This window comes from Hesperophylax consimilis, chromosome 1, assembly GCF_061612785.1.
Source record: "Hesperophylax consimilis isolate HC1 chromosome 1, BYU_Hcon_1.0, whole genome shotgun sequence".
Lineage (NCBI taxonomy): Eukaryota > Metazoa > Arthropoda > Insecta > Trichoptera > Limnephilidae > Hesperophylax > Hesperophylax consimilis.
Window position 1 is genome coordinate 34903759 of NC_142836.1, and position 27115 is coordinate 34930873.

General features: G+C 35.6%; 6 protein-coding genes across 6 annotated transcripts; all 6 read left to right on the top strand.

The window, feature by feature from the left end:
* The first annotated feature begins 183 nt into the window (after positions 1–183).
* Positions 184–1200, top strand: LOC149426736 (larval cuticle protein 1-like). Its single transcript, XM_089638249.1, has 3 exons — positions 184–237; positions 494–612; positions 795–1200. The coding sequence occupies exons 1-3, from the start codon at positions 229–231 to the stop codon at positions 1003–1005; spliced, it is 339 nt and encodes a 112-aa protein (XP_089494375.1). The 5' UTR covers positions 184–228; the 3' UTR covers positions 1006–1200.
* Positions 1201–4241: 3041 nt separating this feature from the next.
* On the top strand, positions 4242–5203 carry LOC149426737 (larval cuticle protein 1-like). The gene is made up of 3 exons (XM_089638260.1): positions 4242–4288; positions 4589–4707; positions 4798–5203. Exons 1-3 carry the CDS (start codon positions 4280–4282, stop codon positions 5006–5008), a joined length of 339 nt encoding a protein of 112 aa, XP_089494386.1. The 5' UTR covers positions 4242–4279; the 3' UTR covers positions 5009–5203.
* A 3041-nt stretch (positions 5204–8244) lies between these two features.
* On the top strand, positions 8245–9206 carry LOC149426738 (larval cuticle protein 1-like). The gene is made up of 3 exons (XM_089638270.1): positions 8245–8291; positions 8592–8710; positions 8801–9206. The coding sequence occupies exons 1-3, from the start codon at positions 8283–8285 to the stop codon at positions 9009–9011; spliced, it is 339 nt and encodes a 112-aa protein (XP_089494396.1). The 5' UTR covers positions 8245–8282; the 3' UTR covers positions 9012–9206.
* A 3038-nt stretch (positions 9207–12244) lies between these two features.
* Positions 12245–13104, top strand: LOC149426739 (larval cuticle protein 1-like). The gene is made up of 3 exons (XM_089638283.1): positions 12245–12295; positions 12596–12714; positions 12805–13104. Exons 1-3 carry the CDS (start codon positions 12287–12289, stop codon positions 13013–13015), a joined length of 339 nt encoding a protein of 112 aa, XP_089494409.1. The 5' UTR covers positions 12245–12286; the 3' UTR covers positions 13016–13104.
* A 6443-nt stretch (positions 13105–19547) lies between these two features.
* Positions 19548–20495, top strand: LOC149426740 (larval cuticle protein 1-like). The gene is made up of 3 exons (XM_089638296.1): positions 19548–19590; positions 19894–20012; positions 20099–20495. Exons 1-3 carry the CDS (start codon positions 19582–19584, stop codon positions 20307–20309), a joined length of 339 nt encoding a protein of 112 aa, XP_089494422.1. The 5' UTR covers positions 19548–19581; the 3' UTR covers positions 20310–20495.
* A 4619-nt stretch (positions 20496–25114) lies between these two features.
* LOC149426741 (larval cuticle protein 1-like) lies at positions 25115–26061 on the top strand. The gene is made up of 3 exons (XM_089638308.1): positions 25115–25165; positions 25466–25584; positions 25671–26061. Exons 1-3 carry the CDS (start codon positions 25157–25159, stop codon positions 25879–25881), a joined length of 339 nt encoding a protein of 112 aa, XP_089494434.1. The 5' UTR covers positions 25115–25156; the 3' UTR covers positions 25882–26061.
* The last annotated feature ends 1054 nt before the right edge of the window (positions 26062–27115 follow it).

A 27115-nucleotide genomic window follows, 5' to 3' on the forward strand; every position in this document is an offset into this window, starting at 1 on the left:
TAAGAATCTAGTGAATGAATAGCCTTTCGAGGCTAGACGATTCAGAAGAACCGAATTCGTAGAATGAGACTTTTAACGCCATACATTTTTCGCCATCCTGATTTTGTAATTACTGACTGGTTTTTTTATGCTGAACTTGATAACGAAATGTATAAAAGAAGGAGTCACATGGTAATTTTTATCAGTTCATCTTTGTCTTCAGTACGGCATCTACCTAAACCTCTCAAAATGAAAATCGTAAGAATAGTTTCTTCTGATTTTTAAATAAAAAAAAGTGAAACCGTTTGTAAAGAATTAAATTAAACATACTTACTTTGATTTTCTCATGACAGTGTTAAAGTATAAATATTCAAAATAGTTAAAAAAATTAAAATATATGAAATCAAGTGTATAAAAAACGAGTAAAATAACTATTCGTGAAAAATTAAAAATAATGCATTATCCATTTATTTCAACATGGGTGATGTAAACTAATGGACCTTCTTATTTGCAGGCACTTTTCTTCCTCCTGGCGGCGTTTGCCCTGGCCGCGTCCAGCCCAGTGCCAGCTGAGCCCATCAAGATCCTCAGGTCAGACTTTGACATCCAGCCCGAGGGAGCTTACAAGTTCGGGTGAGTTCACCGCACCATTTAAATGTTAATAATTTAATTCAAATCAAAATATAAAAAAATATGATTGGAGACTATTCCAGCAATAACCGACAGCAAAATTTTCTACATCATTTTTACAGCAATTTGGAAAAGTTTTAGAAGTGCACATGTTTCATTAAACTCGTTTTTTTATTCCCATTTAGATTCGAAACCGAGAATAAGATTATCCGTGAAGAGGTTGGAGAGCTGAAGGTGGTAAAGAACGAGGAAGGCAAGGACGAGCAGGTTATCGTAGTCAGGGGATCTTACTCCTATGTCGACCCCGAAGGCACCCCCATCACCGTCACCTTCTTCGCTGACGAGACAGGCTTCCACGCCGAGGGAGCTCACCTCCCCGTTGCCCCCGTCGTCTAAGGAAGCACCTCCAAACAATGACTTCGCATTAACACACATGGGAACATGCAAACCTCAAATTGCTTGAGATCTCAATTTTTCTGAATTCCGTTAGAAAAAATATGATCTTCAGATAATTTTTAGTTTGTCTGAACCTTAACTTTAATATTAATAAATTAAAAAGAACTGAGAAAAATATAAAATCTGAAAATTAAACTTGGTTTTTTTTATTTTTTGAGTAACTTTAAGAATACCTATAATGAAACAATTTTAAAATCTAATTAATTGTTCGAACCTGAATCGAGTCAGGTGACTTGTCAATATGGTTATAGATTCACCGAGGCAATAAGTGGAACTATTAGCAGGACACTTTCACCTCATGAGAACTTTATTAAAGAGACTGAATTATGGCCCATATGCTTGGTGACCCGACTCCTGATCCCCGACAGTTAACCCCCCCCCCCCGACAGTTGATCCCCAGTAATCAACCATTTAGTTATTATTGAACCGACGAAGGACTTTTTACATGTTTTAATATTTAATTCTTCTGGGATTTTATTCAATGATTTTTTTTTTTACAAAACACTTTTATTTTTGTTTGGTATACAAACCACCTCACTAGGCTGGGACTATTCGGAAGTGATAGAAATTAAATAGAATTTTATTATTCTAAAATATAAGAATACGGGAACAAATATATTTTTGTATCCTAATTGGTAACATAAGTATGCAGATAAGACATAGGGGCGTATAACGAAAGTTGATATACTTATGCTGGCGTCTTGAGTGGAAATCCAGTTAAGCAAATGTATTTGCTAAGATATTGCCGTGTGTAAAGGAGTATGCAAAGAGGGTATACCACCGAATAACAAAATACGATATACGTTGGTAGTCAGACAGGATATTCAATTAAATAAGAAAAGATGACAAACTTATCTATATACTCGTATGCAGTCAGCTTGGGGAAAATACGTTATAGATACCAACCTACATATAATAATATAAGTAAGTGTCCCAGAACAGCTGTGCAGCGAAGATATTCTGCAGATTAAAAAAAAATTACATACTACACATACACGTGTTACTGCATTTGACGACAATACAATACTGCATACTTACGTTACCGATGAGGAAGTAAAACAGAAATGATCCTACGGGGGATCACGTGTCCGAGGGATCAACTAGCAGAGGTATCAATTGGAAAAGGGATGAACTGGCAGAGGGACGCCAAATGTTGGGGATCAAGAGTCATGGAAACTTATACTCATTTGGGGGTACGCAGACCTTCCCTGTTTTAATTCATGAGAAGACAATTCATATTGAAAAAGTAGTGCAAAGGTCTATATTAACTCCACACAGAAGGTTTCAGGGGAAATAATTACCGGAAACAATTTTAATTAATAAAAAGTCACATTGAACATATTATTTATAAGAGGGTTACTTCCTACCTCCTGACATCGCCCTTTCGCAGCGATACTGATGAATTATATCAACATCCAGCTGACACAGAATATAAATTATAATAAACATATTCAAAACTTTTTACCATATTTTCTACTCGTTCTTAATTGCAAAGTAGTGACACGTTCACATCACTTATCTTCCTAAATTCCGTCGGATATATTTTTTTACATTTACCCCACACAAGAGGTTTTACGGAAAATAATTTCCCTCAGAGCCTACCATATATCTTTTGGGATGCTGTGTGGAGGGTATTTTTTAAGGAATAGAAGGCTAAAACGCATGAGGGTTGGGTAAGAATCTAGGGATCAGTGAGTCCAGGAGTGACGGGAATATGAATAAATCACTTCCAATGCGGCTCAAGGCCAGGGGTCGAGAGAACAGTTGGAAAGGTCAAAGGGTCTCCCCAAACCAGCCTTTACCTGTCTGACAATGATGGGCAAGCGCATCCTGAACACACCTCACCCGATGAACCCAGATACCACTGCTAAATCACTTAACATAGTTAACAACTTTGGGTGATCTATGGAGAGGTGCTGGTTATCCAATAAATGGTTCCTGGGGCGCTGGTACCAAAACCCGCCTCCCAATTTAGAATAATGTAAAACAGGCATGATGCCCAAAAATTTACACACATGGATGTTCTAGTGAAAAGTAATAACAAAAATGATAAAAAAACCAAAACCTTAACAAAAATAATTAGCTTAATATGGAAAAGTAAATGACAAACAATAATCGGTTAAACACAAAAAATAATTATTATCACCTCTACTGCAAGACACTGATTAAGAAGGTACTATATTACCTGTTTTTAAATATTTGCTTGATGTTGTTTCATCACAATATCAGCTTGATATGATCAATGGTAACACATTTTTTTATGTGTTTAAATTGGTCATTAAAAATGCCTATACGATAATGACGTTTTTAACCTACCGATAAATGATACGTAGACACGGTGCTTAAAAATCATTTTACATCATAAAATTTTAGAAGATGCAATATTTATCGTCTGGAGTATACATAAGTAAACATTTCGTTTTCAGAAACAATTAGAAAATCTAGTTTTCGGCCAATATTTGTAATTTTCTAGATGCCTTATGTTATACAATGCTATTAAAATAACCTGACAAGCATAACTCACAAAGGCATAACTCTGACCGGTCAGTGGTTGAGTGGGCATAGCGCTTGGGTCTCACCCGAGCGTCGCGTGTTCGATTCCTCGGCTGGCTAAGTCCTCCATCACAACACAAGCAACATTTTCGGCTTTCTGTGGTGGTAGTAGGAGATTTTCAAACATTGTCGGGTTATTCGTAACCTGGGAATGTTTGTCTTTCTTTTAAAAAAAAAAAAAAAAAAAAAAAAAGACAAATGACAGCCAGTTACTTGCCGGCAGAAGAGTAAACAAAATAGAAACAGAGAAAAGTTCAAACAATAATTTTGAGCATAAAACAAACTAATCATTGAAGAGAATATTATTGACAACGAAGAATGTGAAAAATAAGACACTCAATTCCTAGATGCGGCTGAATCTTTTTTGACTTCACATCTTTCGTCTGAGAGTGGCTAATACTGTCATTAATGATGAAATATTACTATTTGAGGTATTATTTATTAAAAATTAAACCATTATTAAGAATGTAGTAATAATAATCCCTATTCATAGATTGAGCATACGCATGATGATACATTTTTGCCATCCTGACTACGTAAAAAATACTGACTGGTTTTTTATGCCGAACTTGATAACGAATTGTATAAAAGAAGGAGCAACATGGTAATTTTTATCAGTTCATCTCTGTCTTCAGCACAGTCTCTACCTAAACCTCTCAACATGAAAATCGTAAGAATAAATTCTTCCGATTTATAAAATAATTAAAGTGAAATAGTTTAACCGGAAACCAATTTAATAATCTTTTACATTTTATGGTTTCTCTGTGACAGTGATAAAACATATAATATTGAAAAGTTATGAAAAACCTCCATGTAAAAAAAAAAACATCTTGTGAATTTATGAACTCTAGTGATCTTGTGGACCAATTTTAACAATTATGAAAAATATTAGGCATTCTATACGATTTAGTAATTTGGAATCACAGATTTGGCTATTTTATGTTAAACACTAGATATTTCTTTTTTGCAGGCACTTTTCTTCCTCCTGGCGGCGTTTGCCCTGGCCGCGTCCAGCCCAGTGCCAGCTGAGCCCATCAAGATCCTCAGGTCAGACTTCGACATCCAGCCCGAGGGAGCCTACAAGTTCGGGTGAGTTACCTACCCATCATATTTATGCCATGGATTGCAAATAATACCCTACCATAAAATGTTTTAATTTTGATTTTCGTTTGTTTATAGATTCGAAACCGAGAACAAGATTGTCCGTGAAGAGGTCGGAGAGCTGAAGGTGGTGAAGAACGAGGAAGGTAAGGACGAGCAGGTTATCGTAGTCAGGGGATCTTACTCCTACCTCGACCCCGAAGGTCACCCCATCACCGTCACCTTCTTCGCTGACGAGACAGGCTTCCACGCCGAGGGAGCTCACCTCCCCGTTGCCCCCGTCGTCTAAGGAAGCACCTCCAAACAATGACTTCGCATTAACACACATGGGAACATGCAAACCTCAAATTGCTTGAGATCTCAATTTTTCTGAATTCCGTTAGAAAAAATATGATCTTCAGATAATTTTTAGTTTGTCTGAACCTTAACTTTAATATTAATAAATTAAAAAGAACTGAGAAAAATATAAAATCTGAAAATTAAACTTGGTTTTTTTTATTTTTTGAGTAACTTTAAGAATACCTATAATGAAACAATTTTAAAATCTAATTAATTGTTCGAACCTGAATCGAGTCAGGTGACTTGTCAATATGGTTATAGATTCACCGAGGCAATAAGTGGAACTATTAGCAGGACACTTTCACCTCATGAGAACTTTATTAAAGAGACTGAATTATGGCCCATATGCTTGGTGACCCGACTCCTGATCCCCGACAGTTAACCCCCCCCCCCCCGACAGTTGATCCCCAGTAATCAACCATTTAGTTATTATTGAACCGACGAAGGACTTTTTACATGTTTTAATATTTAATTCTTCTGGGATTTTATTCAATGATTTTTTTTTTACAAAACAATTTTATTTTGGTTTGGTATACAAACCACCTCACTAGGCTGGGACTATTCGGAAGTGATAGAAATTAAATAGAATTTTATTATTCTAAAATATAAGAATACGGGAACAAATATATTTTTGTATCCTAATTGGTAACATAAGTATGCAGATAAGACATAGGGGCGTATAACGAAAGTTGATATACTTATGCTGGCGTCTTGAGTGGAAATCCAGTTAAGCAAATGTATTTGCTAAGATATTGCCGTGTGTAAAGGAGTATGCAAAGAGGGTATACCACCGAATAACAAAATACGATATACGTTGGTAGTCAGACAGGATATTCAATTAAATAAGAAAAGATGACAAACTTATCTATATACTCGTATGCAGTCAGCTTGGGGAAAATACGTTATAGATACCAACCTACATATAATAATATAAGTAAGTGTCCCAGAACAGCTGTGCAGCGAAGATATTCTGCAGATTAAAAAAAAATTACATACTACACATACACGTGTTACTGCATTTGACGACAATACAATACTGCATACTTACGTTACCGATGAGGAAGTAAAACAGAAATGATCCTACGGGGGATCACGTGTCCGAGGGATCAACTAGCAGAGGTATCAATTGGAAAAGGGATGAACTGGCAGAGGGACGCCAAATGTTGGGGATCAAGAGTCATGGAAACTTATACTCATTTGGGGGTACGCAGACCTTCCCTGTTTTAATTCATGAGAAGACAATTCATATTGAAAAAGTAGTGCAAAGGTCTATATTAACTCCACACAGAAGGTTTCAGGGGAAATAATTACCGGAAACAATTTTAATTAATAAAAAGTCACATTGAACATATTATTTATAAGAGGGTTACTTCCTACCTCCTGACATCGCCCTTTCGCAGCGATACTGATGAATTATATCAACATCCAGCTGACACAGAATATAAATTATAATAAACATATTCAAAACTTTTTACCATATTTTCTACTCGTTCTTAATTGCAAAGTAGTGACACGTTCACATCACTTATCTTCCTAAATTCCGTCGGATATATTTTTTTACATTTACCCCACACAAGAGGTTTTACGGAAAATAATTTCCCTCAGAGCCTACCATATATCTTTTGGGATGCTGTGTGGAGGGTATTTTTTAAGGAATAGAAGGCTAAAACGCATGAGGGTTGGGTAAGAATCTAGGGATCAGTGAGTCCAGGAGTGACGGGAATATGAATAAATCACTTCCAATGCGGCTCAAGGCCAGGGGTCGAGAGAACAGTTGGAAAGGTCAAAGGGTCTCCCCAAACCAGCCTTTACCTGTCTGACAATGATGGGCAAGCGCATCCTGAACACACCTCACCCGATGAACCCAGATACCACTGCTAAATCACTTAACATAGTTAACAACTTTGGGTGATCTATGGAGAGGTGCTGGTTATCCAATAAATGGTTCCTGGGGCGCTGGTACCAAAACCCGCCTCCCAATTTAGAATAATGTAAAACAGGCATGATGCCCAAAAATTTACACACATGGATGTTCTAGTGAAAAGTAATAACAAAAATGATAAAAAAACCAAAACCTTAACAAAAATAATTAGCTTAATATGGAAAAGTAAATGACAAACAATAATCGGTTAAACACAAAAAATAATTATTATCACCTCTACTGCAAGACACTGATTAAGAAGGTACTATATTACCTGTTTTTAAATATTTGCTTGATGTTGTTTCATCACAATATCAGCTTGATATGATCAATGGTAACACATTTTTTTATGTGTTTAAATTGGTCATTAAAAATGCCTATACGATAATGACGTTTTTAACCTACCGATAAATGATACGTAGACACGGTGCTTAAAAATCATTTTACATCATAAAATTTTAGAAGATGCAATATTTATCGTCTGGAGTATACATAAGTAAACATTTCGTTTTCAGAAACAATTAGAAAATCTAGTTTTCGGCCAATATTTGTAATTTTCTAGATGCCTTATGTTATACAATGCTATTAAAATAACCTGACAAGCATAACTCACAAAGGCATAACTCTGACCGGTCAGTGGTTGAGTGGGCATAGCGCTTGGGTCTCACCCGAGCGTCGCGTGTTCGATTCCTCGGCTGGCTAAGTCCTCCATCACAACACAAGCAACATTTTCGGCTTTCTGTGGTGGTAGTAGGAGATTTTCAAACATTGTCGGGTTATTCGTAACCTGGGAATGTTTGTCTTTCTTTTAAAAAAAAAAAAAAAAAAAAAAAAAGACAAATGACAGCCAGTTACTTGCCGGCAGAAGAGTAAACAAAATAGAAACAGAGAAAAGTTCAAACAATAATTTTGAGCATAAAACAAACTAATCATTGAAGAGAATATTATTGACAACGAAGAATGTGAAAAATAAGACACTCAATTCCTAGATGCGGCTGAATCTTTTTTGACTTCACATCTTTCGTCTGAGAGTGGCTAATACTGTCATTAATGATGAAATATTACTATTTGAGGTATTATTTATTAAAAATTAAACCATTATTAAGAATGTAGTAATAATAATCCCTATTCATAGATTGAGCATACGCATGATGATACATTTTTGCCATCCTGACTACGTAAAAAATACTGACTGGTTTTTTATGCCGAACTTGATAACGAATTGTATAAAAGAAGGAGCAACATGGTAATTTTTATCAGTTCATCTCTGTCTTCAGCACAGTCTCTACCTAAACCTCTCAACATGAAAATCGTAAGAATAAATTCTTCCGATTTATAAAATAATTAAAGTGAAATAGTTTAACCGGAAACCAATTTAATAATCTTTTACATTTTATGGTTTCTCTGTGACAGTGATAAAACATATAATATTGAAAAGTTATGAAAAACCTCCATGTAAAAAAAAAAACATCTTGTGAATTTATGAACTCTAGTGATCTTGTGGACCAATTTTAACAATTATGAAAAATATTAGGCATTCTATACGATTTAGTAATTTGGAATCACAGATTTGGCTATTTTATGTTAAACACTAGATATTTCTTTTTTGCAGGCACTTTTCTTCCTCCTGGCGGCGTTTGCCCTGGCCGCGTCCAGCCCAGTGCCAGCTGAGCCCATCAAGATCCTCAGGTCAGACTTCGACATCCAGCCCGAGGGAGCCTACAAGTTCGGGTGAGTTACCTACCCATCATATTTATGCCATGGATTGCAAATAATACCCTACCATAAAATGTTTTAATTTTGATTTTCGTTTGTTTATAGATTCGAAACCGAGAACAAGATTGTCCGTGAAGAGGTCGGAGAGCTGAAGGTGGTGAAGAACGAGGAAGGTAAGGACGAGCAGGTTATCGTAGTCAGGGGATCTTACTCCTACCTCGACCCCGAAGGTCACCCCATCACCGTCACCTTCTTCGCTGACGAGACAGGCTTCCACGCCGAGGGAGCTCACCTCCCCGTTGCCCCCGTCGTCTAAGGAAGCACCTCCAAACAATGACTTCGCATTAACACACATGGGAACATGCAAACCTCAAATTGCTTGAGATCTCAATTTTTCTGAATTCCGTTAGAAAAAATATGATCTTCAGATAATTTTTAGTTTGTCTGAACCTTAACTTTAATATTAATAAATTAAAAAGAACTGAGAAAAATATAAAATCTGAAAATTAAACTTGGTTTTTTTTATTTTTTGAGTAACTTTAAGAATACCTATAATGAAACAATTTTAAAATCTAATTAATTGTTCGAACCTGAATCGAGTCAGGTGACTTGTCAATATGGTTATAGATTCACCGAGGCAATAAGTGGAACTATTAGCAGGACACTTTCACCTCATGAGAACTTTATTAAAGAGACTGAATTATGGCCCATATGCTTGGTGACCCGACTCCTGATCCCCGACAGTTAACCCCCCCCCCCCGACAGTTGATCCCCAGTAATCAACCATTTAGTTATTATTGAACCGACGAAGGACTTTTTACATGTTTTAATATTTAATTCTTCTGGGATTTTATTCAATGATTTTTTTTTTTACAAAACACTTTTATTTTTGTTTGGTATACAAACCACCTCACTAGGCTGGGACTATTCGGAAGTGATAGAAATTAAATAGAATTTTATTATTCTAAAATATAAGAATACGGGAACAAATATATTTTTGTATCCTAATTGGTAACATAAGTATGCAGATAAGACATAGGGGCGTATAACGAAAGTTGATATACTTATGCTGGCGTCTTGAGTGGAAATCCAGTTAAGCAAATGTATTTGCTAAGATATTGCCGTGTGTAAAGGAGTATGCAAAGAGGGTATACCACCGAATAACAAAATACGATATACGTTGGTAGTCAGACAGGATATTCAATTAAATAAGAAAAGATGACAAACTTATCTATATACTCGTATGCAGTCAGCTTGGGGAAAATACGTTATAGATACCAACCTACATATAATAATATAAGTAAGTGTCCCAGAACAGCTGTGCAGCGAAGATATTCTGCAGATTAAAAAAAAATTACATACTACACATACACGTGTTACTGCATTTGACGACAATACAATACTGCATACTTACGTTACCGATGAGGAAGTAAAACAGAAATGATCCTACGGGGGATCACGTGTCCGAGGGATCAACTAGCAGAGGTATCAATTGGAAAAGGGATGAACTGGCAGAGGGACGCCAAATGTTGGGGATCAAGAGTCATGGAAACTTATACTCATTTGGGGGTACGCAGACCTTCCCTGTTTTAATTCATGAGAAGACAATTCATATTGAAAAAGTAGTGCAAAGGTCTATATTAACTCCACACAGAAGGTTTCAGGGGAAATAATTACCGGAAACAATTTTAATTAATAAAAAGTCACATTGAACATATTATTTATAAGAGGGTTACTTCCTACCTCCTGACATCGCCCTTTCGCAGCGATACTGATGAATTATATCAACATCCAGCTGACACAGAATATAAATTATAATAAACATATTCAAAACTTTTTACCATATTTTCTACTCGTTCTTAATTGCAAAGTAGTGACACGTTCACATCACTTATCTTCCTAAATTCCGTCGGATATATTTTTTTACATTTACCCCACACAAGAGGTTTTACGGAAAATAATTTCCCTCAGAGCCTACCATATATCTTTTGGGATGCTGTGTGGAGGGTATTTTTTAAGGAATAGAAGGCTAAAACGCATGAGGGTTGGGTAAGAATCTAGGGATCAGTGAGTCCAGGAGTGACGGGAATATGAATAAATCACTTCCAATGCGGCTCAAGGCCAGGGGTCGAGAGAACAGTTGGAAAGGTCAAAGGGTCTCCCCAAACCAGCCTTTACCTGTCTGACAATGATGGGCAAGCGCATCCTGAACACACCTCACCCGATGAACCCAGATACCACTGCTAAATCACTTAACATAGTTAACAACTTTGGGTGATCTATGGAGAGGTGCTGGTTATCCAATAAATGGTTCCTGGGGCGCTGGTACCAAAACCCGCCTCCCAATTTAGAATAATGTAAAACAGGCATGATGCCCAAAAATTTACACACATGGATGTTCTAGTGAAAAGTAATAACAAAAATGATAAAAAAACCAAAACCTTAACAAAAATAATTAGCTTAATATGGAAAAGTAAATGACAAACAATAATCGGTTAAACACAAAAAATAATTATTATCACCTCTACTGCAAGACACTGATTAAGAAGGTACTATATTACCTGTTTTTAAATATTTGCTTGATGTTGTTTCATCACAATATCAGCTTGATATGATCAATGGTAACACATTTTTTTATGTGTTTAAATTGGTCATTAAAAATGCCTATACGATAATGACGTTTTTAACCTACCGATAAATGATACGTAGACACGGTGCTTAAAAATCATTTTACATCATAAAATTTTAGAAGATGCAATATTTATCGTCTGGAGTATACATAAGTAAACATTTCGTTTTCAGAAACAATTAGAAAATCTAGTTTTCGGCCAATATTTGTAATTTTCTAGATGCCTTATGTTATACAATGCTATTAAAATAACCTGACAAGCATAACTCACAAAGGCATAACTCTGACCGGTCAGTGGTTGAGTGGGCATAGCGCTTGGGTCTCACCCGAGCGTCGCGTGTTCGATTCCTCGGCTGGCTAAGTCCTCCATCACAACACAAGCAACATTTTCGGCTTTCTGTGGTGGTAGTAGGAGATTTTCAAACATTGTCGGGTTATTCGTAACCTGGGAATGTTTGTCTTTCTTTTAAAAAAAAAAAAAAAAAAAAAAAAAAGACAAATGACAGCCAGTTACTTGCCGGCAGAAGAGTAAACAAAATAGAAACAGAGAAAAGTTCAAACAATAATTTTGAGCATAAAACAAACTAATCATTGAAGAGAATATTATTGACAACGAAGAATGTGAAAAATAAGACACTCAATTCCTAGATGCGGCTGAATCTTTTTTGACTTCACATCTTTCGTCTGAGAGTGGCTAATACTGTCATTAATGATGAAATATTACTATTTGAGGTATTATTTATTAAAAATTAAACCATTATTAAGAATGTAGTAATAATAATCCCTATTCATAGATTGAGCATACGCATGATGATACATTTTTGCCATCCTGACTACGTAAAAAATACTGACTGGTTTTTTATGCCGAACTTGATAACGAATTGTATAAAAGAAGGAGCAACATGGTAATTTTTATCAGTTCATCTCTGTCTTCAGCACAGTCTCTACCTAAACCTCTCAACATGAAAATCGTAAGAATAAATTCTTCCGATTTATAAAATAATTAAAGTGAAATAGTTTAACCGGAAACCAATTTAATAATCTTTTACATTTTATGGTTTCTCTGTGACAGTGATAAAACATATAATATTGAAAAGTTATGAAAAACCTCCATGTAAAAAAAAAAACATCTTGTGAATTTATGAACTCTAGTGATCTTGTGGACCAATTTTAACAATTATGAAAAATATTAGGCATTCTATACGATTTAGTAATTTGGAATCACAGATTTGGCTATTTTATGTTAAACACTAGATATTTCTTTTTTGCAGGCACTTTTCTTCCTCCTGGCGGCGTTTGCCCTGGCCGCGTCCAGCCCAGTGCCAGCTGAGCCCATCAAGATCCTCAGGTCAGACTTCGACATCCAGCCCGAGGGAGCCTACAAGTTCGGGTGAGTTACCTACCCATCATATTTATGCCATGGATTGCAAATAATACCCTACCATAAAATGTTTTAATTTTGATTTTCGTTTGTTTATAGATTCGAAACCGAGAACAAGATTGTCCGTGAAGAGGTCGGAGAGCTGAAGGTGGTGAAGAACGAGGAAGGTAAGGACGAGCAGGTTATCGTAGTCAGGGGATCTTACTCCTACCTCGACCCCGAAGGTCACCCCATCACCGTCACCTTCTTCGCTGACGAGACAGGCTTCCACGCCGAGGGAGCTCACCTCCCCGTTGCCCCCGTCGTCTAAGGAAGTGCCTCCGAACAATGACTTTGCCTGAACATACACGTATGGGAACATGCAAACTTCGAATTGCTTGAAAGCTCAATTTTTCTGAATTCTCTTAGGAAAATATGGACCTTCAGATAATATTTTGTTTGTCTGATCCTTTACTTTAACATAAGTAAATTAATAAAGAACTGAAAAAATAATAAATTTTGAAAATTAAACCTGTTTGTTTTTAACTTTTTTAAAACTTTACGATAAAATTATGATTTTGAAGTGAAACATTTTAAGGTTATCACAAACTGTTCGAACTTCAAACGAGCCAGATGACTAGTCAAGATGGATAGAGATTACTGATGGAGTAAGTGGAACTATTAGCAGACACTTTTGGGTATGGAAATCATCACCTGCAGGAAATATGAAGGGGATGAAGAAACACCCGACCTGTTCATCTTTGGTGCCAATATGTTATACATCATCAAACACCCAAGAACCTTGGCGAACTTTATTAAAGAGACTGGATAACAGTCAAGGAAATTCGGTGAAACGTAGGAAATAAAACAATAGTCCTCTATGGCCCGAGAATACAAGAGGCATGCAGCCCGCCACATTTAATTCATATAGACAATATATCGCAAAGGTCTTAATTATTTAATGTATCTATTTAAATTTCGATTTTGTTTTCTTGAATTACTGAATAAATGCTTTAATGAAATTGAATCTTGGAAGTAGAAATTAACCCACTTCCAGGAAGCCGGTAGAGCTGTACTTTGTCAGATATACTAATTGTCGATGACAATGCAATCTATCAACTTTTGTTGGCACTCATGCATAATTGCAAATGCACGAATTTTTCTAAAATTGGATAAAATTATTTCTAAATAGTATGAAATAAAGTCGTCATCCGTGTCTGTTTGTGCGATTATTTCTTCTAAATTATGCATCGGATTTTGATAGGGCTTTCCCTGTCATTTAGAGAATTTCTTCCGGAAGGTTTAGATATGTAATCCACGTTTATTGTATTTGTAGTGGTACGCAACTACTTCATTCGAACGAAATTCTAGAAGTCTCGATTGTTCCAAACAAAATTCTTGGATGTTCTTTTATTTATTTGTTTGGAAAATTCTACATAGCAACCAAATTGTTCCAGAAGCTTCTTCACCTTTTAAAATCGACAGCTTGAAGAAGTCAGTCAGTCATCAATCTCCCATCAGTTAACAAGGTGCTCAACGAGTGATAATCCGCGCACCTCACTTGCGCGAAGGACATTCTTCCCGGCTCTGCGCATGGACTCCATCGGGACATCATCATAGCGCTTTGACCAGATCGCCGTTCCTGGCCAACGCTACGTGGATTACAGCGCCCTGGTTCCAGCGTCTCTGACCAGCGCTTCATCCACTCACCATGACCATCACGAGGACACGCAGCATCCTCACTGGTCTCTTCAGCTCCCGTTCAACCGTCTACAAGGTCCATCGCACCTTCGGCCTTCCCGTCAGCACTGGAGTACTGATTGCCAAGATCGCCAGTGCCTGACAGTCAACGAGTCCGGTCACCAGCGTCCGGCGTCGACTCACAGACCCACGCTTGACCTGCCATCACAGCCAGCATCCGGAGAATACTACATCTGTCCTACGTCCACTCTCATCACGGCTACCTGACTCATCAAATAAACACTCTGACCTTCACAACATCTTTCATTCCGTGCCTCCTCACCAGATCTCCAAATATTTATAGAAAGTAGAGAAAAGCCGATGTTTCGGTCGCTTACATTGCTAACGCTGGCAAAACCTTATGAGATACATCAAAATAATGTACTACGGAATAAGGCTCTTAAAAAGGCCTCAAAACTTATCAAAAACCATTTATAAGTCCCCGAGTAACGCCGTGTACACGTCAGCTAGTTCTTAATAAATAATAATTTACAGCAGTATTTATAAAATTACGATTTGGCTTAGGTGTCAGCGGTGTTGATTTCAGTCCTTAGGGAGGAAGGTTCAATCCTCAGTCAAACCAAAAATAAATATATTTTTTTAATTTCTATTTATACAAAATTGAAGTATTATGGTAAAAGAACTTAGTTTTTAGCAGTTGATTTTGAATATTTTTTATATTAACTCTTCACAGGAGGCTTCGAGAAGAATAATGTGTCTATGTCATCATTGGATATGTTGTATGTGTTTGGAGGGTCTTATTGAGTCAAGTGTTGAGTGTACCTGGATCATGAAGAGGCCCATGTTATGGCCTGGGGGAGGGAGGAAGCACAGAGGCCGGCAAATCAATCCACAGCCGAGCTAATGAAGAAAAAAATTGTGGTAGAAGGGATCCATTCTTATGTGTAGAATATTAGCCGTGTAAAAATGTTTGACGCGCGTTTGGCGTGTTTCCCGACTGTGCACCGGAGAGAACTAGCGATGTGTAGGTTCAGCCGGATTGAGTCCTTGAGCCCGAGTCCTTTGCGGGAAGCGGGTCCTACTCCCACTCCTTTTCGTAATCAACCACTCCCAGAGAACTCGGTCTGGGACTCGGACCCGAATGCCTCCAATCAACGACTCATAGAGAACCCGCACTCGAGAATGCCTCTAAGGACTTGGACTCGGACCCGAATGCCTCTAATCAACAACTCCCAGAAAACTCGGACTCGGGGTCTCGAACCCGAATGCCTCCCTCCACCACCGGCCTCGCGAGTCCTGCAGTGAGTGGTAAGTTCTGGTGGTGAAGACATCTTCTGTTTACCTGCTTTACAGTAAGTGGATGTTTTGTTTATTGTTTAATATCTAGTACTTATTGGAGTTATTTGGGGTTATGAGTTGCTTTTCTAAACCGATGAGCTAATTAGTTAAATAATAATATCGACTGACATTATTTTAAAGTTTTATTTTAATTATCGTTCACTATTTTTATTTTTTGTGTTATTAAAAATACAAATTTCAGTGGTGTCTGTCTGTGTATCCGTAACTCTGGTTCAATGAACTCTAGAATATGGATTTGCTTTGATTTTAAAAATTGGAACTGATTGTCAACTGGTATTGGAAAGATTCAGACAAGCGATAAATTAGGTACCAAGATTATTTTATTCAATAATTGTTTATTTAAAATGGCTATCTTTTGTTAAAATTTTTTAGCTATGTCGTAATAGTGTTCATTCGAAAGGCAAATTTCTGGCAAATGTTTATTTTTAATGATCCTGAGACATATATATGTATATATTTGTGAAACCAAAAGGAAAAATATACAAATCAAGTATATAATATACACAAATCCTACAATAATATATTGAACAAAGTGTGTATGTATTGTAAAAGTAAAAAAAAATGGACTGGAATAAATAGATATTAAAACATGTTGTTAATTGTTAAAATTTTAATAGTTCAATGCTGTACCTAACTACTTCCTGACTTTGTTTTTAAAACATCTCGCCTTTACTGAGTTTCATTTGATAGAGGCTTCGACCAAGTACCTTTATCTATATCGATGGACAGAGATTATGAAAACGACAAATTCTCAACGACAACCGAAATTTATGTTACTACATTTGATTTATTACTGCTTACGCGTGTGCTAAAATTATCATCTGGAACTTGGAACCTAATACTACATCCGTTACGGCCTCGCATTAGCCGTAGCCAATCAGCTGGAACACGACAAGACACGAATGGATTTCGTTGAACTTCGCCAAAATGTAAACTGCACAACTCGCGACTCGGGTGCGATGGGTGACGGGATTGACTCCGTGTTCTCGTGTGGGTCCGAGTTCTTGTGCGGGTCCTTGTCCTGCTACGGGTCCGAGTTCTTTCGCGGGTTCTATCCGAGTCCGAGTGCCGAGTCCTTGGCCGGACCCGTGCGTCCCGGTAGTCGCCCAGTACCCAGTCCGCACCCAAGAACTCGGACCCGGGACCCATTCCAAGAACTCGAGTTCTTTTAAAAGGATTCAGTCCTCGGATGCCTCCGGAAAAATGCAGAACTCACCCACCTCTAGAGAGAACTAATGAAGGGACTAATGAAGTAAGTTTCTCTGATTATTTCGTTTGCAAAATAGGTACTCTGAAAATCAGGCCTCTGTGGTCGAGGGGTGAGGCTCTCGACTAGCAAGCTAGAGGTCACGGGTTCAAATCAAGCCGTGCGCAAGTAAATTTTATTTGATTTCTTTGTGTTATTTAACAAACTTAGTGATTAAAAATAGTATATAGTATATTTGCGGCACGTTCTAGAGTAGAAGATACTCTCAGTATTGCCCTGGTGTAAGACCACCGTTTTTGGTGAATAGATTTGAATAGCCAGGTACTTCCCACCATCTTCTTCCTCGTCTCATTCTCTCGACGTACTTCAATTGGGGATGCCATAGTCTCACGGGCTCCAGACGGTTGGGAGCAGTTGGTACTTTTGCACTGTTTCACATTAAAATAAATAAACAAAAAATACATTTGGATAACAATTACTATCTATCAGCAAAGGTTTAACTAGCAAATTTAAAGAATTCATTATTTAAAAAAAAAATTATTCAAATAGGTTTCAAGTAAGCAAGCATATCGACTTTCATATTTTATATTTTTGTTCCTTTACTAATACGCGTATTTTAGATTTTTTGGAATTGAGAAACATCCATTTAATCTCCGTTAAGGGTTGGTTATCAGTTGTATAGAGTTTGAATGTTTATTAGTAAGGCCCTAATTCTTCATTTGTAAAATACGTATAATGTATTAGTCAACACGAAACAGGCAATTACCTAGAATGGTGATTCAATGCCTTGTAAATTTATAAAAAAAAACATATATATTTTATAAATAAATATATTTCTAAAATATATTTCGTCCTTATATTTCTGCTATTGATAAAATCATAATAATAATGAAAAGTATTAAAATCATCCGTCTTATTGAAGGTTTAACGAACGCCTGAAAAATACATTTACAAACTACTCGCCTCGTCCCTACATGATACTAGATTTGCAATTCAATATTATAATATGAACGTTGATAACCTACAAATTTTTCATATATAAGTTGGTAAGAAATAGACACCGAGAATGCTAAATTTTATGTAGACATGTACAGGTTAATTTTTAAATTAATTTTTCCATAAGGCTTCGTAGTAAGCCTTCATATAGAAGATGAAAATGGTTCGAAAAGGAGATAAGTAAATACGAATGTAAGATAGAGCGCGCTAGTATTAAAAAGAAGATTATAATCAATAGGCAAAATCGAAAATATTTAAGAAAGCATGATTTATTTAAAATTGAACGAAAATAAGTCATGAAGTGTTTCAGTGTTTATTAGAAAAATCTAACAAACACTGAAAAGAAACACTGAATTGTTTAGTACATACAACATGTGAAATAATATAACTACATGTGCTTTTTATAATTTTATATAATTTTGCTATTGAGAAAACATTCATATAAATACTTTTTCAGTTCAGCCAATGTATAGAGATTTACTTCAAAGTAAAATATTTTTTTAAAAACTTGAAGTGTTCAAAGAAAGTATGTTATAAACCGATAGAAATTAGGAATGCGCGGTCTTAAATACATCTCACATCTTGAAAAATTCCTCTTTGATTTCCCCGCCCACAAATGGCAGGAAACTGCACGTGTTCTGTTATGTTTTGTAATTACACACCTAAATGTACAGTAGGGTTATTAAAGGTATGTTTTCTTTATTATTTATAATTTTAAAACAGTTTATCCATGATGAAATTTCGTTTCACTTCAATAAAAAACAAGAGTTAATATTGAACGTTTTTTTGGTAATAGAAGAACTTCCTACTACGTCCCTATTTGCTTAAGAATAATTTCTCGAAAAAACTTCGACACCGACACTTTCGCAGTGATGTTTGTTAATTTATTTATATCATACACACATACGTGCTTTAAAATGTAATATACACAATAAATTAGCACGCCGAAAAATTTGAGTATTGCTTATTTAATAAGAACCTCTTCAAATTATTGGTATTCTGCTTAAAAACGGGATTGCATACCTTTAACGAATGAATTAAGAGGTTTTCTGATAAAATATTAGTAAATTTCGAATATTATCACGATGTCGGAACACGTGTTCAAATACGCATTCCAACGGGTTCCGTGTGTAGTATAGGCATATACTAAACGACCTCCAAACCAACAATAAATATTTCTACTTTGGTTCTTGATGTGGTGGGTTTAAGACCGGCTGAAATATAATAACGAACTTTTTTAATGCGTTTTTAACCTGCCGATAAAAGGTAAATAGGTACACCGTACTTAAAAATATTTTTTTCGTCATTAAATTTTAGAAGATGTGATATGTTTTTGACGCTGACCATGTAATATATAATATTTACGAGTATATATAAATATACATATTCTATTTTGCAAAACAAGTAGAGAATCCAATCTTTAGACATAATTAGCACTTTGAAGGTGTACCATAAGACTAATTATAGAAAGAGGGTTTCGCACGATACATTTATCGCCATCCTGATTACGTAATACTTACTGACTAGTTTTTTATACCGAACATGATAACGAATTGTATAAAAGAAGGAGCAAAATGGTAATTTTTATCAGTTCATCTCTGTCTTCAGCACAGTCTCTACCTAAACCTCTCAACATGAAAATCGTAAGAATAAATTCTTCTGATTCAGAAAATAATTAAAAAGTGAAATTGTTCAAACGGAAGAAAATAGAAAACTCTTTTTTTATTTTATGGTTTCTTTGTGACAGTGATAAAACATATTTTTTGAATAGTTACGAAATCTTGTGAATTTATGAACTCTAGTGAACTTGTGGACCAATCATTTACATCGTTTTTATAAAAATAACTATTTATTTAGAACAATCAAAAAATGGATTAGGCATTCTTTACGATTAAGTAAATTGGCTATTTTATTTCAGTTAAACAATGGATGTTTTTTGTTTGCAGGTACTTTTCTTCCTCCTGGCGGCGTTTGCCCTGGCAGCGTCCAGCCCAGTGCCAGCTGAGCCCATCAAGATCCTCAGATCTGACTTCGACATCCAACCCGAAGGAGCCTACAAGTTTGGGTGAGTTACCTATTATATTTATGCTATGGATTACAAATAACAAATTACCATAAAATGTATTCATGTTGATTTTCGTTTATTTATAGATTCGAAACCGAGAACAACATTATCCGTGAAGAGGTTGGAGAGCTGAAGGTGGTGAAGAACGAGGAAGGCAAGGATGAGCAAGTGATCGTAGTCAGGGGATCTTACTCCTACCTTGACCCCGAAGGTCACCCCATCACCGTCACCTTCTTCGCTGATGAGACAGGCTTCCACGCCGAGGGAGCTCACCTCCCCGTTGCCCCCGTCGTCTAAGGAAACATTTCTAAACAATGACTTTGCCTGAACATACACATATGGGAACATGCAACTTCGAATTGCTTGAAAACTCAATTTTTCTGAATTCTCTTAGGAAAATATGACCTCCCGATAATGTTTAGTTTGCCTGATCCTTAACTTTAACATAAGTAAATTAATAAATTTAAAAATCTGAAAATTGAACCTGCTTGTATTTTATTTTTGAATTACCTTTGTACGTTAAATCAATACAACTTTTGATACTGATGGAAAAAAAATTAACTGGTTCGAACCACAAACGAGTCAGAAGATTAGTGAGAATGAAAAGTGATTAACTGGGAGAGTAAATGGAACATTTGAAGACACATGAATCTGTCGGGAATGGTAATCATCACCCGTGGGAAATTTTAAGGGATGAAGTTATGCCATATCTGTTTATCTTTGGTGCAAATATCTCGCCAGGATACATAAAAAAACACACATAAAAACCTTGACGAACTTTATTTAATACATTGGGCTACAGTCAATGAAATTAAATGAAATCAAGCAATAGCCATCTATGGCCTGAGTAAACGGAAATCATACAGTTCGCCACTGTTTTAATTCATAAATAGGCAATTCATCTTGACAAATTACCAAAAAAACCTTAGTTTTTATATTAAATCGTTAAGGAAAGAATCGAGCAAAATAATTTCTCTACGGTTCAACCTCACCTTTTGATATTATGTATGGAGGGTCTTTTTCAGTAAATGGTGGAGTGTACTTGGAACTTGAAGAAGCCCATATTATAGGAGGGAGGAAGCACAGAGGCGGCAAATCATTCCACAGCCTGGCTATGATAACTGAACGAGTTGTTAAAGCGATTCCTTTGGCGTTTTTCCGGCTGCGCACAGGTGCCAAAGGGATTTATTTATTTATTTTCACATATACGGCACAACATGTGCCATTCACATACTAAATTACAGAGAATAGTACAGCAACATAAGGAATGCAACAATATAAATCTAAGTATAATGGTATAATCAGTAAATAGTAGTAAGGTTAAAAGTATGAAAAAAGAGATATAAATAAAATATAAGTAGCAATCTGTAGTATAGTATTAAGTCAAAGTAAGAAATTATATGTAATAATATACAATAAAGTAGTATAAGCAAGAATGAAGTGCTTATAAAATGTCTGAAAGGCAATAAGAGTTTGTAAAAAATAAAATAAAATAAAATTAGAAAGGTATATTATACTATTAGAAAATGAAAAGAATAAAATAAATACTATTTTATAATATGAAAAGGAAACAAAAGTAATAAATGGGAGAATCACGTGTATAATAATAATGTGCGACATTGCTTGACAGTCCGATAAAGTTTTAGATAGTTTTTTTTTTTTTTTTTATATTTACTCCACACAGGAGGCCCTGAAGAAAATAATTTCCCTCAGGGCCTATGTCATCTTTGGGGATGCTGTGTGGAGGGTCTTTTTGTGGAGAGGAAGGAGTGAACATGGGTCTTGAAGAGTCCCATGTTGTAGGAGGGAGGAAACACAGAGGCCGGCAGTTCGTTCCACAGCCGAGCTGTTGAACTTAAGAACGAATCGTAGAAGCGACCCGTTCTCATGTGACAAGTGTCAACTGTGTACAAATGTTGGGCGCGCGTTTGGCGTGTATCCAGACTACGCACCGGTGCCGAAGGGATCAATGACGCTAGTTCCTCAGAGCATCTTCCATTGTAATACCGATAGAACAAGGACAGCATACCTACCTGACGTCTGTGCTCTAAAGATTGCAGTCCGTTTGTTAAGATTGGGGAATCTATCAAACGGACCGCCGGTTTCTGCACAGAGTCAAGGGTTTTTTCAGGTATTTTGGGGCTCCAGACCAGAGATGGCTGCCAAATTCGACAGTAGGGCGCACTTGCGATTTGTACAGGGTGAGCAGTTGTGTACTATTAAGGTATCTGCGGGCCCTGTACAGTACGCCCAGCTTCTGAGAGGCCAACTTTACTCTAGCTTCGATGGAGCCCCCGTACCTAGCTATGATGACTATGATATATAATGCACTGATATCAGCTTCTACCTATCGAGTACTAGTAGTTTTTAATCTGAAGTACATAAACATTATGATGGTATGGTATTATTCGACAATTTTTGTTTTATGCATCTTTTATATGATAATAGACAATCAGCGTGATCGATGTTGGAATATTCATTGCCTAATCTGTGCAAGCGATGGATTATTGAATTTTGTTCTGCGTTTGTTCCAGTATTGTTGCAATAATAAGGTGACTTGAGTCTAGTTGGTCTACAGGGAACATGGTAGTTTATCAACGAAGTAAATTCAGGGGAGTCAAACCGGTGATTGATTATTTTAAATAAAAAAATTAGATCATTAAGTATTCTTCTATGTTTTAACGATAAGAGATGCATTTATTGTAATAATGAATCGTAATCAATGTCGTCAGAGGGAATTCCTAATTTGAAGTTAATTGTTCTGAGAAATTTATGTTGGATTCTTTCAATGGAGTTTGTATGGTTTTTGTAGGAAGGGTTCCATATAGACAAATTATATTCTAATTGACTTCTGACTAGAGTTGTATAAAGTAATTTTAATGTATGGATATTTTTGAAATCTTTAGATATTCTAGTAATGAAGCCCAACATTTTCATTGCTTTACTAGTAATGACATTTATGTGATTATTAAATGATAATTTACTATCAAAGATTATACCGAGGTCCCTAATTTCAGGTACAGATAGTAAAATGTGGTTGTTCAGTGTATAACTATATTTGATGGGGTTTTTTATTCTGAAAAAACTCATAATTTGACATTTTTTAATATTGAGTGTAAGTTTGTTAATGGAACACCACTCTGCAAATTTTTTGAAATTGGATTGTAGGGACAAACAGTCATTGATATTTTTAATGATTTTAAATATTTTCATATCATCAGCAAATAATAATATGTGAACATCAGAGAAAATAGAAGTGACATCGTTTATAAACAAAATAAATAATATTGGTCCTAAGTGTGAACCCTGAGGCACACCGCTAGTGGCTTCGAATTCGTAAGACAAGTGTTCTTTGATGCATACAGTCAGTATACGTTTTGATAAGTAATCCTTAATCCAGTGTAATAGTTTACCACTTATTCCAAGATTTGACAATTTATTTATAAGGATTTTATGACAAACCTTGTCGAACGCTTTACTAAAATCCGTATAAATTGAGTTGGATCATTCATGCAAGTTAAAATACGTAGACTGATAACTCAATTCATAACAAATTTATTATATTTTTTTTTTCCAAAAAATTTCAAGTGAGCATTCAAATAGTAATTCATGTAAGTAGTATGTTTCTGCTGTTGATAAATTATTACAATAACAAAAAGTATTAAAAGAATCATCCGATTTATTGAAGGTTTAACGAACTTCCAAAAAACCACCTTCACAGCTCATCCATATATGCCACAAAATTAAAAATAAAATAAAACAATAACTTAGTAAACAACGCATAAAATAGGTATTTACTAAGGTCAGATTGTTTCACAGAATTTGAACAATTCATAACATTACAAGTTAATTTTAAAGTTATAGGAAAGTTTAGTTCTGTGAAGCAACTGACCAATAATACTCGTAATATAATAACAAAACTTCAATAGAATTTTAATAGAATATGTAAATAAACTTTGAAATTCGAGGAATTTTTCAAATTCTGTTTAACAACTGGCCCTTAGTTATTGTTTTATTTTAAATTATAATATCACATCACGAGGTATCGGCTTCATTTGAAATTATTACGATAATAATAATAATGATAAAAAGCAACATGTTTTAGGTATTACAATACCGTAATAAAAAAGTACCATACATTGTCGCTCCAGCCTAATGAACAGTAGCATTATAAAAGGTCAGGTCTAAACTAAAAACTTACCCTTTTGTTTAAAAGGTTTTAAAGGACAGTTTTGTCATACCCTTAAATTAAATATACCATTCCTGAGAGAAAGTCCAGTTGTATCCAATTTTTCAATTGGTCCTAAATCCTGTATCTAAATTTCGATAATAAACAATTAGTTAATGTTAATTAAGTGTTAATCTCAAGTGACCTATCAGGTAAGTATTGTATTGTTTATTATCTCCGTATATAGTTAGTAATAACGTAGATCATTTAAGAAATGTATTATATATTTGTAAAGCGCCCTTGAGGTGATTTTGCACACAAAACAGCGCTATACAAATCATCTAAATATTATTATTATTACTAATTTTAAAACAGTTAAATCATGGTGGTATTCTAATTGCGAAAATGAGTTATTATTTTCGAAATTGTGATCTCACCTATTATAATTAAGTATTACATAGTGTATTATAGATCACTAACGACCTCCAAACCAGCAATATATGTGTCGACTTTGGTTCCTGATGTGGCGGGTTTAATTCCGGCCGAAATACAATTATAAAATTTTTTCAATATAATAATAAGGCGTTCATAACCTGTCGATAAAAGGAAGTTAGGTACACCGGGCTTAAAAACAATTTTTAGAAGAAGGGTTATTTGTTTTGATAATGTTTTGGACATTTGGACTATGTGTTAAATAATTATATAAGTATACATAAATATTCATTAAGTAGACAATCCTACTTTTAGACACAATTGGCACTTCGAAGGTGTACTATAAGACATTAAGTCCTAATTATAGAAAGAGGGTTTCGCACGATACATTTATCGACAATCGATGAATCGATGATTACGTAATACTTAGTGACTGGTTTTTTATGCCGAACTTGATAATGAATTGTATAAAAGAAGGAGCGAAATGGTAATTTTTATCAGTTCATCTCTGTCTTCAGCACAGTCTCTACCTAAACCTCTCAACATGAAAATCGTAAGAATAAATTCTTCTGATTCAGAAAATAAATTAAAAGTGAAATTGTTCAAACGGAAGAAAATTTAAAAATATTTTTTTTATTTTATGGTTTCTTTGTGACAGTGATAATTATAAAAAGTTCGAAAAATCGTGAACTCTAGTGAATTTGTAGACCAATCAAATAGTCCTGTTTATAAAAAATATTTATTTATAACAATTGACAAATGTGTTAGGCATTCTTTACGATTAAGTACATTGGCTTTATGTTACAATTAACAATTTTATTTCAGTTAAAAAATGGATGTTTATTGTTTTTAGGCACTTTTCTTCCTCCTGGCGGCGTTTGCCCTGGCCGCGTCCAGCCCAGTGCCAGCTGAGCCCATCAAGATCCTCAGGTCTGACTTCGACATCCAACCCGAAGGAGCCTACAAGTTTGGGTGAGTTACCTATAATATTTATGCTACGGATTACAAATAACACCCTACCATAAAATGTTTTCATTTTGATTTTTGTTTGTTTATAGATTCGAAACCGAGAACAAGATTGTCCGTGAAGAGGTCGGAGAGCTGAAGGTGGTGAAGAACGAGGAAGGCAAGGACGAGCAGGTTATCGTAGTCAGGGGATCTTACTCCTACCTCGACCCCGAAGGTCATCCCATCACCGTCACCTTCTTCGCTGACGAGACAGGCTTCCACGCCGAGGGAGCTCACCTCCCCGTTGCCCCCGTCGTCTAAGGAAGCGCCTCCACACAATGACTTTGCCTGAACATACACGTATGGGAACATGTAAACTTCGAATTTCTTGAAAGCTAATTTTTTCTAAATTCTCTTAGGAAAATATGATTTTCTGATAATGTGGTAGTTTGCCTGATCCTTAAAATTAACATAAGTAAATTAATAAAATCTGAAAATTAATCAAGGTTGTTTATTTTTTAATTGTCTTTTTACGATATATCCACAAAATTATTGATACGAAAGGGGAACGATTTAATGTGCTCATAAACAGTTTGAACCTCTGTCGATCCAGAAGATTAGTCAACATGGAATTAGTCTTACTAGGGGAGTGGAACTATTTGCAGACATAAGAATTTGTTGGGAATGGAATGTGTGTTTACTGGACTTGTGTTGTCTCATATATCTTCACGCTAATAATTCATCGAAGTAGGTATATCCGTAGTACGTTTCTGCTATTAATAAAATTACAATATTAACTCAAAGTATTAACAGAATCATCCGACTTATCAAAGGTTTAACGAACTCCTATAAATACATCACTTATGCAGCTCATCTTTACGTGCTAATTATAAGAAAATAACTTTTGACATCTGTGGTGCTACTAGATTTTCAACAAAATTTTGTATAGTAAACGGTGATTTGTGTACTTGACGCAAAATTATATTCAAGGACGCAATAAGTTTTTCAGTTAATTTGGATCTCCATACTAGAGGTGGCTGCTAAATTCAACCGGGCGCACTTGCCATTAGGGTTAGCACTTGTATACTATCAGCAGTATCTGCGAGCCCTGTACCGTACGTTCAGCTTCTTTACCAGATTATTAGACTAGATTGTTATTTCAATCCATTTTAGATGTGATTAAATTAGATTGGGTCTTTGAAAAATTAAATTCGACGAGGTTATTCTTATTCAAAGATGAAAAAATCTGGAGATAGCCGTCCATTATCTACTTCATAGTCCTCGCAACGGTAGTAGTTTGTGTGAGGGCTTGTCAAACAAAAAGCTGACATGAAGTGCACTGTTATCCGCGTAACAGTATATTACATGATATCTACGTCAACAAAAACAAAGTCGGAGAAATAACTGTTCCCTATGGACATTTATTGAATGCGAGAAAGAGGTGAAATGACCAGTATAACCATTTGAGTTCCGAAAGACGCGTCACATAGGCAGGACATTATCGAACGAGCGGATCTGCCGGAATCCAAATTGACGGTTGTTGATAATTTTGTTC